The following is a 13,172-nucleotide window of genomic DNA, read 5'->3' as shown; positions in this document are numbered from 1 at the left end:
AATCTGATTCATAAAGAGTGATGATGTCACAAGGACATGTGATGATGTCACAAGGACATGCCTTTGATCCTTTGAAGTTTTTCTATAAATAGGGGTCAGGAGCAGCAAGTTTTAGTCAGTTTGTTCGCAGCCTTCAAACGTTCGACCAGAGATACATTTGAAAGTATTTGTAAACCTCTTCAGAGTCACTGTGCACAGGATTAAAAATGTATCCACGAAAACACCAACAAAGAATAAACAATCTTGCTGCCTCTCCTTCGAGGTCTGGCCGGCCACTCACTGCAAGAGGTAAGCCTGATATGACACGATCCATTGGTGCCTCATCAGTCCAAAGGAAATTACAAGAAAACTCTGACCTACATGCAAAAATTAAACAAATTGAAGAAGAGAAGCTTCAACTGGAGGAGAAGTGCAGACAATTGGAAGCACGAAATCAAGAGCTGGAAAAACAACAGCAACGCCAGCCTTACACAAAAATTATTAGTGAGGCCTGGGAAGGAAAGTTTGGTGAAGCACGAGAGAGGATTTTGGTCCTGATGAAGGAAAACAAGACAAAGAGTGCTGAATTAAAAGAAACGTCTGCCCAGCTTCAACGCGCGAATGCTACTATTGGGGAGATGCAAAGGGATCTCCAAAACATGGAGCAAAAGAATCAGGCGCTCCAAGGAACGCTTGATGAAGCTATGGAACAAACTGCACAAATCCTCGGACAGAAAAAGGAAGGGGTCACACAAATGCAGGACCAACTCAAAGGCATAAAGAAAAAATACGAAGTGCTGAAAGTCAGGCTGGATGAAACAGAGTGCAAAAATAAAGAGCTTCTTCAAGAGAAAGAGCAACAGGAAGAAGAAAAAAAACGTATTCTCCAGGACTTGGAGAGAAGAAATGAGCAGTTAGAAAAGATGCACGAGGAAAAACAACAGCAAAATACAGACAAGCGCAATCTATTAAAAGAAATGGAGCAAAGATGCCAGAAACTTGAGAAGGAAGTTGAAGAAACAACCGATCAGCTGAGAACCCTCATCCTAGAGAAAAAAGTGGTCGTGGAAAAGCTCATGGAAAAGAAGAAAAAACGTTTCCGCTTCTTCTGGAGGAGGGACACTCCTGCTTTTTCTACTTTTTCTATTTTTTCTACTGCAGATGTCACCTCGTCTCCCTCCACCTCTGTTCCATCTTAATTTTCACCTCTCCTCTCCCCTTCTCTCCTAACACTTCTTCCCTCTCTCCTTCATCTTTTTTCACCCCAACCAGTCCCGGCAGTTGACTGCCCCTCGTGAGCCTGGTTCTGCCGGAAGTTTCTGCCCGTTTAAAGGCAGTTTTTCTTCCCCACTGTCGCCTAGTGCTTGCTCAGAGGGGATTGTTGGGGTTTTCTCTTTTCTTTTTTTTCCCTTCTTATTACCATTTTCCTTTATTTACCGATTTGTTTTGTTTACTTTTCTTTTACGTTGTTTCTTTATTTACTTGTTTAACTTTTTTTCAACTTATGTAATAAACTAATAAACCAATTGAATTTATCCTCTGCGTATTTTACATCTAATCTTTAAAGAATATTTCCAAAACATTTTCAAACATCACGATCTGTCTTTTGTTTGCTTGTTAAAACCCCGTAAATGGTGAAGTAAAAACCCTGTGATATGGTTCAAAACATCAAAATAGACTAAACAACTAGTCTAAAACTAAGAGACACAGGATAAAGTTGGTGTGAAGGTTTCAGTCTGTGAATGAATCTAAGCACCATCACCTTAACTTTAAATTCATCTCTGTTACCCTCTTTGTGACTGAACTCTGACCGTGAGCACCACAGCCACTGCGCACCAGTCACACGCACTTTAAATCCATCACAGTAAACACTTGGACTTAACGCTACAAGCGCCACTTCAACGACCACATGGGATCTGTACAAGACACAAACTGAAAGCATTGGGGGATATATTACACCACAGGTGCCGTATTTGTGGGGGTAGTTACAGAGGTTGTAATTTTTGCAACGAGACTTTGGCTTTAACCGAAGATGGGGCTCCAAGTTCTGCTTTACTGGCCGAATATTGTTGGTGAGAAACACTCAGTTGTGTTACATTGCTGTGTGTTTGTATAACGAGTCACTTAACTGGTGCTGTGAACATAAAGCAGCTTGTTGCCTGCTGGAGCATTTTGGTGTGTTGGGAAGCTGCTGAAGCAGAATGACCACACTTGAAAAATGTGTAGAAATTGTGAGCTGGCCTTAAGTGTATCAAGTACTGTGTGAGTCTCAGTTTGTCATGTCTCTGTGTTTTTCAGGATACATCAGGATTGGCTGGTGTTTGCTGCATGGGCTGCTTACCAGTAGTGTTTCTCCCTCTTTACTCACTGCGTGTATCTCTTGATGGTAATGCACCCTCTGCTTAGCTCGCTGGATCTGTGAGCACAACTTTTGAATGACTTTGCTGAAAATAACTTGAATAATTTCTGCATTTCTCCTAAGCAGGTATATGCAGTTGATCATACATGTACCATATGTGAAGAGGGGCATTTCAAGACTATTTAAAATACTTTTTTTAGGTCTTACTGACCACATAAGGCACTTTAGACTCAAAGTTACCTTTAACCATACAGCGCTTTATTCTGTAAACTTCAAGCACTTTATCTGCCTCAGTTTAATAATAAATTAACCCACAATGCTTCACATACTCTGGACTATTTAAAAGGATCCTTCTATGGCCTCTGACAGTGGACTCATGTCTGTGCTTGTCCTGCTAGACCTTAGTGCAGCGTTCGATACTGTCGACCATAATATCCTATTAGAGCGATTAGAACATGCTGTAGGTATTACAGGTACTGCACTGCAGTGGTTTGTATCATATCTATCTAATAGACTCCAGTTTGTGCATGTAAATGGAGAGTCCTCTTCACACACTGAGGTTAATTATGGAGTTCCACAGGGTTCAGTGCTAGGACCAATTCTGTTTACATTATACATGCTTCCCTTAGGCAGCATCATTAGAAGACATAGCATACATTTACACTGCTATGCAGATGACACCCAGCTCTATCTGTACATGAAGCCAGATAACACACACCAATGAGTTAAACTGCAGGAATGTCTTAAAGACATAAAGACCTGGATGGCCGCTAACTTTCTGCTTCTTAATTCAGATCAAACTGAGGTTATTGTACTCGGCCCTGAAAAGCCTAGAAATATGGTATCTAACCAGATTCTTACTCTGGATGGCATTACCTTGGCCTCCAGTAACGCTGTGAGGAACTTTGGAGTCATTTTTGACCAGGACATGTCCTTCAATGCACATATTAAACAAATATGTAAGACTGCTTTCTTCCATTTGTGCAACATCTCTAAAGTTAGAAATATCCTGTCTCAGAGTGACGCTGAAAAACTAGTTCATGCATTTATTACTTCCAGGCTGGACGACTGTAATTCATTATTATCAGGATGTCCTAAAAACTCACTGAAAAGCCTTCAGCTGATCCAAAATGCTGCAGCAAGAGTCCTGACAGGGACTAGAAAGAGAGAGCAGATTTCTCCTGTATTGGCTTCCTGTTAAATCCAGAATTCAAAATCCTGCTCCTCACATACAAGGTCTTAAACAATCAGGCCTGATTTGTCCTCCTTCTTTTCTCACAGAGCATGGAAGCTCCTATTTTAATCCTAAAACTGTACTAAGAGACTTTGCTAAGTTTTCCTTTAATTTGTCACCCATCCGTAAACCCTGAACAGATCTTTATAAATAACTGAAGAAACAGATTTTTGTCGATTTTGCACAGATAATGTAACAACGTAACTGTGCAGGTAGTGCTGAAATAACCAAAGAAGGAAGGGAGTAACGTAGAAATGAATTAGCTACAGTGAGTTATATATGATAGTATAAATGGTCTGTTTGAATATAATGTTGACAGTGATGTGTGACTAATGTAAACGTTCAGGAAATAAGTGTAGCACTTTATAACAATGCTGCACTATTAAGCATTATTAAGGTATTAGTAAGGTGCTGGTCTTTGTGAGTCCATGTTTTGTCCTGATGTACATTGCGGGTGAATTCAGGGTCCTGGTGATGATGTTTTGACACCAGCTTTTTATCTATAAGCAATAATATATTATGGCGGAGTCCATTAAGCTTTGATGAAGTTTTTATCACTTGTGTTTTCCATATGACAAGTAAGAACTGTCTGCATGGGCTGCTTGAATATGAGCTTCACACTGTTCTTAGTGCAGATAAGAACTGTTTAATCCCATCTAAGCCCCACTGTTCTCTGTGCAGCAGTGGACGGCTGGCTGGCAAGGAGGCTGGGCCTGACCTCCAGGTTTGCAGCATGGCTGGATGTAGCTGTCGATAACCTGGGCAGAGGCATGCTGTGGAGTCTGCTGCTTAAGGTCTTACATTTGAAGCACATCATCACACATGCACAAGGCGATGAAAACGAGGCTGTACTTAAATACCAGCAAAAAATGTTGTGCAGAAGTCAGGAAAGACTTGAGATGAGGTATTGGTGACTAAAGCCGTAATCAACCTGCTGAGGAGGTGTTCGGGGCAGCCTCTGCACAGAGGAAATGGAACAAGGAAGCTTGGTGGTGGGATGAGGAAGTATTCAAAAGTAAAGTGGGATAAGCAGCGAGGTGAAGTAAAGGCGTATTATGAGTTGTGAAGGTGGAGACTGAGGAAGGAGAAAACAACCAACAGAGACATTAAGCTGAAAAGGACGTGCAGAAGGACAGAGAGGGAGAGAGTATTTTGAAGATGGGAGGAGTACTTGGAGGAGGAGCTTATGAATGGGGGGAAATGAGAGGGGGGGGGGGCAGATGAATCACAAAAACACGAGAGGAATCAGAAAAACTCTGCAGTTCTTTGCCGCCTTAACATTTGTGCCACACTAACAGCGGTGGTGCATTGAATTGCTGTGGGGTTGGATGGTGTCTGCACTGGAGTGGTGTGTGTTCATGGATAACCACAACACCCGGGGGCGCAGTGGAAGAACAGCTTCGGCAGCAGCCCCCCACTCGTACAGGCTGTCATGGCAAACGGTAATCCTCCTGCCAACGTGTTTGAGCTAGTGCTGGTACACAGCTCCACATAAATGTCTTGCTGCCGGGGTTTCGGACACCTCTGGGAGTTTGGGTGGTGGGCGGCTTGCCTCCCTGTGTGGCTGTATCCATGCCAGTGGGAGGGCTGTCCCACTGGTTGGAGCTGCCTTTGTGGATCCAGCATGTGGGGATGTTGCTGCTGGTTGCAGGCCGAGTGCTGGCTCTGTCAGCTGAGGTTATGTGGCAAACGCTCATGTGTCTGAAACATGAACCCAAACGGTCCACTGGAGAACTCTCTCACAGATGTTTTCTCTGCAGGTGTGGTGCATATGGACACACATCGAGCACCTGGAAGAAACTAAGAGCTCGATTTCTCTTTTTAAATCACATTTGATTTTGCATTTGGCAGATGAGGCTCATCCTGTTACCTTGACACTGTGGAATAATGCTTTTGTCATTTAGAGGGGACAGGAAGTCTTTGGAATGTCAGCAGTACTTGAACACCTGCATTGTCATTGCTGTTATTCCCCCAGAAAGACAGTTTACCAAAGGGAAATCTGTGAGACTTAAGACTTTGATGGTTAGATAAAATGCATGTGAAATATATTTATATACTTTATTTGACCATTTAAAAGGCTTAAAATGCAACGTTACTGTAAAAATCTAATAAAGCAAATGTGTGCAGTGTTTACTGTAAATGTGTTGTGTGTGCAAAGTGTTTAGTGGCCGTTACATCCCGAGAAAAGGAAATTATCTGCTAATGTAACTGTATTGGAAAGGCAGCATGGTGCTGCAGTGGCTGGCACTTTGTTCGTCGTTCTTCACGTGGGAACTTCTCCACTGTTCAAACGTCCGCTCGGACAGCTGCGTGCTGCTGCAGGAAAAACAGCAGAGCCTTCTAGAGAAATGTGGCATATACCATTTATTCCTTTGTTATCTTAACTGTGTGCTTAGCATCACTGTCCTGTTATAGTGCCCTTGAGCAAGTTATCATCAAGGATGTTTACGTATGGTGCTGCATTGCTCTTTCCCTCATCCTTGAGTCATTTCCCAGTTCCTGCTGCCGAAAACATCCCTACAGTGCAATGTTCCCTCTAAGCTGCACGCGTGCGCAATTGCGCACTGCTGGCACGGTCTCTGCGCACAGAAAATTTGCGTTGCGCACGGAAAAAAATTCTGACCTGAATTGAAATTAAAATTAATACTTTAACAATTCTATTTTGCAGTGTTAGTCAGTGAGTGACTGGCTGCTCCCGTATGGGATCAGAACGAGGCCACCTTATCCCACAGTCCAGCCAATGATGCGATTCACATTCGTATATACGCAGCTAATCAACGTAGCTGACAGGCTGACAGCGTCCTTATGTGCCGACACCGGTGTTTTAGCAAAGCGGCTGATGTGGAGTGAAGCCACGTTAATGACAACGTGTACAACCATTGGAGATGTGAGGAGTCGAACATTAACTCTGCTCTTCCAGGGCACCCTGCAGACTTGGCTGCTGGCAGTGGCGAGGGAGTGCGGCCGCCGCTGGGATGACGTGAACGCCAATCATAGGTCGACTGCAGGTATGCGAGTCAGACCTTCTCAGGAGGTTTCACTTTTCGCTCTTCTTTATAATTGACCCTTGTTTTCTCTCTCTCAGCTCCTGGTCTCAGAGTGGGAGGGATTTGAAGCACAGAGGGAGGAGCTTGTCGTTTGGTTGGCTGATATGGATGTCCACCTGAGTGAGGTTGACCGGCTGACAGGAAACACCTGTGAAAAACTGAAACAACTGCAGGTGTGGGGTTGTTTTGATATGACATATATTTGATATGATACATACGTCAGAGACATTGTCCTAAACTGGACTAACAAAGAACCATGAGTCCAACATGAAACTTACCCTTCGGGCAGGCACTCTTCAGTTTTTGGTAGCCCAAAATAAATTTAAGTAGCCCAAATAAAAAAAGAAAAGAAAAAGAGGACAGTTTTTTGATTGATGTTTTGTTTCCTTTACAATATTGTAAAGGAAACAAAACATCAATCTAAAAACATTTAAAACACAAATTACAACAACAATTTCAACCATCAACTCAAATATTTGGTTCTAATTGAACAGAAATTTCTATGAACTTGCAAGAACTGTGTAGGACATGAAACGGTGTGTGTCAGATCCTGAATTTGAAATTTCCACTGAAATCACGGGTAAGAGGCAAGTGGAACCAAGCTGGCTTCTGCTAAATGGGTCAAACTGGGCAGAAAGTACACAAACACATAACATCCTTATAGAATATGATGTAACACTATCGATCAACTTACCTCAGAATATATAAAGCATATAAACAATTACAGCAATATGATGCAACAAACACAGCAGTGCTACTAATCCAAAATACTCAAAGCTTCATAGAACTGAAACCAACATTTATTTTTAGGCCTTCGTCGCGTCGCTGTGACGTAATCGGCCTTAAAATGCGGCCTTTAAGGCTGCAGACCCTGAATTGGGATACAGCCTCTGAATCGGTGCATCTTGTAGCTGTGTCGTCTTAAATTGGTCATGTGATTTTGACGCGCCGACGCGTCCGGCGACCCCAGAGGTTTAACTTAATATTTAAGTGTCTCTTGGTTTTAGACTAGTTGTTTAGTCTAATTTGATGTTTTAAACCAGAAAAGGAAGAAGAGGGCTTAGAATTACAGGTAAGAACTGCTCAGTGGTATGTGATAAACTGTAAATGTAAAGCTTACAGGTCAGTCCTCATGTTTTTAAATCAGATTTTGAGTCTGTACATGGCACATTATGCTTTTGCATGTTGTGAAATGTGCTGCAAAACAAACTGAGGTAAACTAACTGGTTTACTGTGATGGATTTAAAGTGCGTGTGACTGGTGCGCAGTGGCTGTGGTGCTCACGGTCAGAGTTCAGTCACAAAGAGGGTAACAGAGATGAATTTAAAGTTAAGGTGATGGTGCTTAGATTCATTCACAGACTGAAACCTTCACACCAACTTTATCCTGTGTCTCTTAGTTTTAGACTAGTTGTTTAGTCTATTTTGATGTTTTAAACCATATCACAGGGTTTTTACTTCACCATTTACGGGGTTTTAACAAGCAAACAAAAGACAGATCGTGATGTTTGAAAATGTTTTGGAAATATTCTTTAAAGATTAGATGTAAAATACGCAGAGGATAAATTCAATTGGTTTATTAGTTTATTACATAAGTTGAAAAAAAGTTAAACAAGTAAATAAAGAAACAACGTAAAAGAAAAGTAAACAAAACAAATCGGTAAATAAAGGAAAATGGTAATAAGAAGGGAAAAAAAAGAAAAGAGAAAACCCCAACAATCCCCTCTGAGCAAGCACTAGGCGACAGTGGGGAAGAAAAACTGCCTTTAAACGGGCAGAAACTTCCGGCAGAACCAGGCTCACGAGGGGCAGTCAACTGCCGGGACTGGTTGGGGTGAAAAAAGATGAAGGAGAGAGGGAAGAAGTGTTAGGAGAGAAGGGGAGAGGAGAGGTGAAAATTAAGATGGAACAGAGGTGGAGGGAGACGAGGTGACATCTGCAGTAGAAAAAATAGAAAAAGTAGAAAAAGCAGGAGTGTCCCTCCTCCAGAAGAAGCGGAAACGTTTTTTCTTCTTTTCCATGAGCTTTTCCACGACCACTTTTTTCTCTAGGATGAGGGTTCTCAGCTGATCGGTTGTTTCTTCAACTTCCTTCTCAAGTTTCTGGCATCTTTGCTCCATTTCTTTTAATAGATTGCGCTTGTCTGTATTTTGCTGTTGTTTTTCCTCGTGCATCTTTTCTAACTGCTCATTTCTTCTCTCCAAGTCCTGGAGAATACGTTTTTTTTCTTCTTCCTGTTGCTCTTTCTCTTGAAGAAGCTCTTTATTTTTGCACTCTGTTTCATCCAGCCTGACTTTCAGCACTTCGTATTTTTTCTTTATGCCTTTGAGTTGGTCCTGCATTTGTGTGACCCCTTCCTTTTTCTGTCCGAGGATTTGTGCAGTTTGTTCCATAGCTTCATCAAGCGTTCCTTGGAGCGCCTGATTCTTTTGCTCCATGTTTTGGAGATCCCTTTGCATCTCCCCAATAGTAGCATTCGCGCGTTGAAGCTGGGCAGACGTTTCTTTTAATTCAGCACTCTTTGTCTTGTTTTCCTTCATCAGGACCAAAATCCTCTCTCGTGCTTCACCAAACTTTCCTTCCCAGGCCTCACTAATAATTTTTGTGTAAGGCTGGCGTTGCTGTTGTTTTTCCAGCTCTTGATTTCGTGCTTCCAATTGTCTGCACTTCTCCTCCAGTTGAAGCTTCTCTTCTTCAATTTGTTTAATTTTTGCATGTAGGTCAGAGTTTTCTTGTAATTTCCTTTGGACTGATGAGGCACCAATGGATCGTGTCATATCAGGCTTACCTCTTGCAGTGAGTGGCCGGCCAGACCTCGAAGGAGAGGCAGCAAGATTGTTTATTCTTTGTTGGTGTTTTCGTGGATACATTTTTAATCCTGTGCACAGTGACTCTGAAGAGGTTTACAAATACTTTCAAATGTATCTCTGGTCGAACGTTTGAAGGCTGCGAACAAACTGACTAAAACTTGCTGCTCCTGACCCCTATTTATAGAAAAACTTCAAAGGATCAAAGGCATGTCCTTGTGACATCATCACATGTCCTTGTGACATCATCACTCTTTATGAATCAGATTGTCACATGACATTTTAGAATGGGGATGTTTGTTTGTTTTTAAACCGTTTTCAAATTTAACCCTCTGTGGTCCAGGGTATAATTGGCCGTTCTTGACTATTTTTGATTTTACCTCTATATTTCACCTTTAAAATATGTTTTTCTTGCCTTATTTGGCACCATTATTTTCAGCACTACCTCAAATATCTGAAATTTGAGTTATTGTTTTCATTTTGGTATACTATATTAGCACAGTTCATCTAAATTAATAACACAATAAATTGTGTGTGCATCTCCTGTTTTGTCATGGTTGTATGTCCCGGTTCGTGACAGGCTGCATGAGCTCATCTGGTGGGAGTGTAGTACTGTAGTATTTCAGGCATAAAAACGTGGTTTTCACAGACCTTGTCACAGGGTCTGAGTTGGAAGATTTTGGTAAAGCTTTGTCCCTGAGGTAGTTGAAAAACCCCAGTTGGGTAAAGCGTTTGGGTTTTTTTGTTAACAGACATGCTTATCTATTTAGTTGGTGTTTTTTTTTTTTTCAGCTAAATTTTTTAGTGCAATTAGCACTTTCAGCATCAATCCATAGCAATGTGTTGTATTTTTCACATTGTCTGTGTGTAAAATACATATGTAAGCATAGATTACACAAAGGATCCTGCACGCCAAGCTGGATACAAATAGAAATCCCTGGAAACAATTCTTTCTGCGCTTAAGAGCAGCTTCCTATTGCAACGCTGGAGGATTTGTCACCATTACTGGATACGCTGCAGAAGCACAGCAAAGCAGTGACTGTGTGGAGTCGAAAACTATTACACCAACTACACTACACACTCACCCACATTACCCCAATCACTGGCGTGTTTACACAACAGAGACGCTGAGTCTTTGTTACGGGCGCCAGCCACTGTGACCTCGTTGTGTGGACACAGAGAGACCTTGCTGTGACTCGCGTCTTCCCTGCTGTGGATTTCTGGAAACCGCGCTTAAAGCAAGCACAAGACTTCTTTCGTAAAGTGTGCCTTCCTGAACTTGTTGGGAAATACTTCTGGAAACAACGTGCTGCTCTAAATAGCCTGTAATGTTTCATGTTGTGGTTAAAGATTGATGACAGCTGTGTGGTGCGATGTAAATAGTTTGCATTTCATTTTTATGTGATTGCTGTGTACATGTGAATAGATCTATAATAAAGAAAAACAAACAAATATACTATTCTTTTTTGTTTTATTAAAACAACTTCACACAAAGTACAGCTATTTACAATGTACCGACCCGGAAGTGCTTTCGCCCGGAGCTGCCGCACCCGCGGTCAATCCACCAGCTGCTGCCAATCAACTACCATCTTCAGCAGGGCTACTTAATGGTGTGGCTGAGCGACAGACAGCGCTGGAGTATTGCACTAAGCCTGGGATTGACGGAGGATTCACGGACACTAAGGAAGCACTTGGAGGAGAGACGGGCACTCACTACCACGCACGGGCTTACACGGAAGGAGGGACGCACTATCACCATTGTTGCACATTTGAACTGTTGTCACCTTGCTGCACTGTAAATAAATGCACTGTCATTATTTCTGAGCTCCGCGCCTGAGTCCACTCTTTAACAACCGTGACAGCCTGATTCTTTTGCTCCATGTTTTGGAGATCCCTTTGCATCTCCCTAATAGTAGCATTCGCGCGTTGAAGCTGGGCAGACGGTTCTTTTAATTCAGCACTCTTTGTCTTGTTTTCCTTCATCAGGAACAAAATCTTCTGTCGTGCTTCACCAAACTTTCCTCTACCAACAGGCAGGATTAATCCATGCATTTATGTTGTTCACATTAAATTCTGATCCTGCCGTTCAAATGTCCTGCTGAAATCAAGACTTGCCAGACAAGGCAGCATTGTCCACACTTCTCGTGTCCAATTCTGGTGTGATACATTCTTTAATTAAAAATTATCAGCTATGGATATAAAATTATACCAGTTGGAGGGAGAGGGGTTCAGTTGGACATCAGTGAGCACCTTACCAAAGCTGAAAGAAGATGGTTTATGCAGCAAAAAAGTATATAGTGGCGCTATATTCAGGCTATATTCAATTTGGATTCTTGCCCTATGGTTATGTGATGTGCTGGGGGTGAAGGAAGCCTAAACATTTCGAGAACCACTGTATTATATGGGACACACACAGTGTTGGGGAGTAACGGAATACATGTACCGCCGTTACGTATTTAAAATACAAAATATGAGTAACTGTATTCCGTTACAGTTACCGTTTAAAAAGGTGGTATTCAGGATACAGTTACTTTGTTGAAATAAATGGATTACACTGCGGTACTTTCCTGTTTCATGTTGTCGCGGGTCAGGACTGTTTGGTTTTGTTTGACAGCTACGTGCTGTTGTTCCAGGCGGCAGCGTTACGGTTGCCATGGTTACAGGGCGACGCGCTCTCTCTCTCTCTGCGCCTGCGTGTTTCTTGGGTGACAGAGCGCCTTTTCGTTAAGTAAAGCAGAACTTGGAGCCCCATCTTCGGTTAAAGCCAAAGTCTCGTTGCAAAAATTACAACCTCTGTAACTACCCCCACAAATACGGCACCTGTGGTGTAATATATCCCCCAATGCTTTCAGTTTGTGTCTTGTACAGATCCCATGTGGTCGTTGAAGTGGCGCTTGTAGCGTTAAGTCCAAGTGCTAACTTCCGTTTCACACAAATTGTTACGTGCTTAAATTACACAAAATGTCAGAAATCTGCACCGTCGTGAACAAAAATCCAAACCTAACTTTTCATGATTTGTTAGGCTGACCCTCTGAGGTCCAAAATATAACTGGACATTTTTGACTCCTGTTGATTTTACATTTGTATTTCACCCTCAGATTGTTTCATTTTTATTTTCTTCCTGCCTTGTTTGGTATCATTCTTTTCAGCTCAACCTCATGTGTCTGAATTTAGTTGGTTTTTTCACTGACTTACTGTATTAACACAACTGATCTGAAATCACACAAAAAAAACCCCATAAAATCCTAGTAGTTAGGTTTTTTTTACTGTCAAAACCACAGACATGTTGAGTAAATTATTTTTATAACTTGAAATGCAAATATAAATTGTACATTTTTAAAAGTTGTGCACACATTTTATAAACATATACAACTATTTATCTGAAAATGCAACCAATACATCTGGCATTTTTAAAATTTGGTACAACCATTTAAAAATACTACTATAACTAAAATGAAAGAACAATCAGGTGTCACAATAAGATGCCCCACAAACTACTTGTGCCAGTAAAAAAAATGTCCACCACAAGAGGACAACAGGTGTAGCACTGCTCCTGTTTTCACCTGGTGACAGTGTTTACATTGCAATGTGCCTTTGTGACAGTCATTAGTGGCCTCACTGACACACAAAGCAAAACTATGACTACACAACACACTAACTATACACTCCACGCTAAACGTCACAAATCTCCCACATCTCAAAACCGGCTATCGATCTCTGTCTCTCTCTCGCTGTCTTGCTTTCCCC

At 41.8% G+C, this 13,172-nt stretch overlaps 1 protein-coding gene across 1 annotated transcript; it reads left to right on the top strand.

The window, feature by feature from the left end:
* The first annotated feature begins 2,011 nt into the window (after window positions 1-2,011).
* On the top strand, window positions 2,012-5,476 carry LOC146653414 (uncharacterized). The gene is given in 9 exon segments (XM_085380601.1): window positions 2,012-2,051; window positions 2,278-2,289; window positions 2,292-2,315; window positions 2,318-2,365; window positions 4,254-4,366; window positions 4,871-4,952; window positions 4,955-5,017; window positions 5,086-5,249; window positions 5,333-5,476. Coding segments are annotated over 9 exon segments (690 nt in total).
* Window positions 5,477-13,172: the final 7,696 nt, after the last annotated feature.

The sequence above is a fragment of the Rhamphochromis longiceps genome, linkage group LG14 (genome assembly GCF_057381845.1).
Source record: "Rhamphochromis longiceps isolate RC_006_pf linkage group LG14, R_longiceps_female_GT1.1, whole genome shotgun sequence".
Taxonomy (NCBI): domain Eukaryota; kingdom Metazoa; phylum Chordata; class Actinopteri; order Cichliformes; family Cichlidae; genus Rhamphochromis; species Rhamphochromis longiceps.
This window is presented reverse-complemented; position numbering and strand designations above follow the sequence as displayed.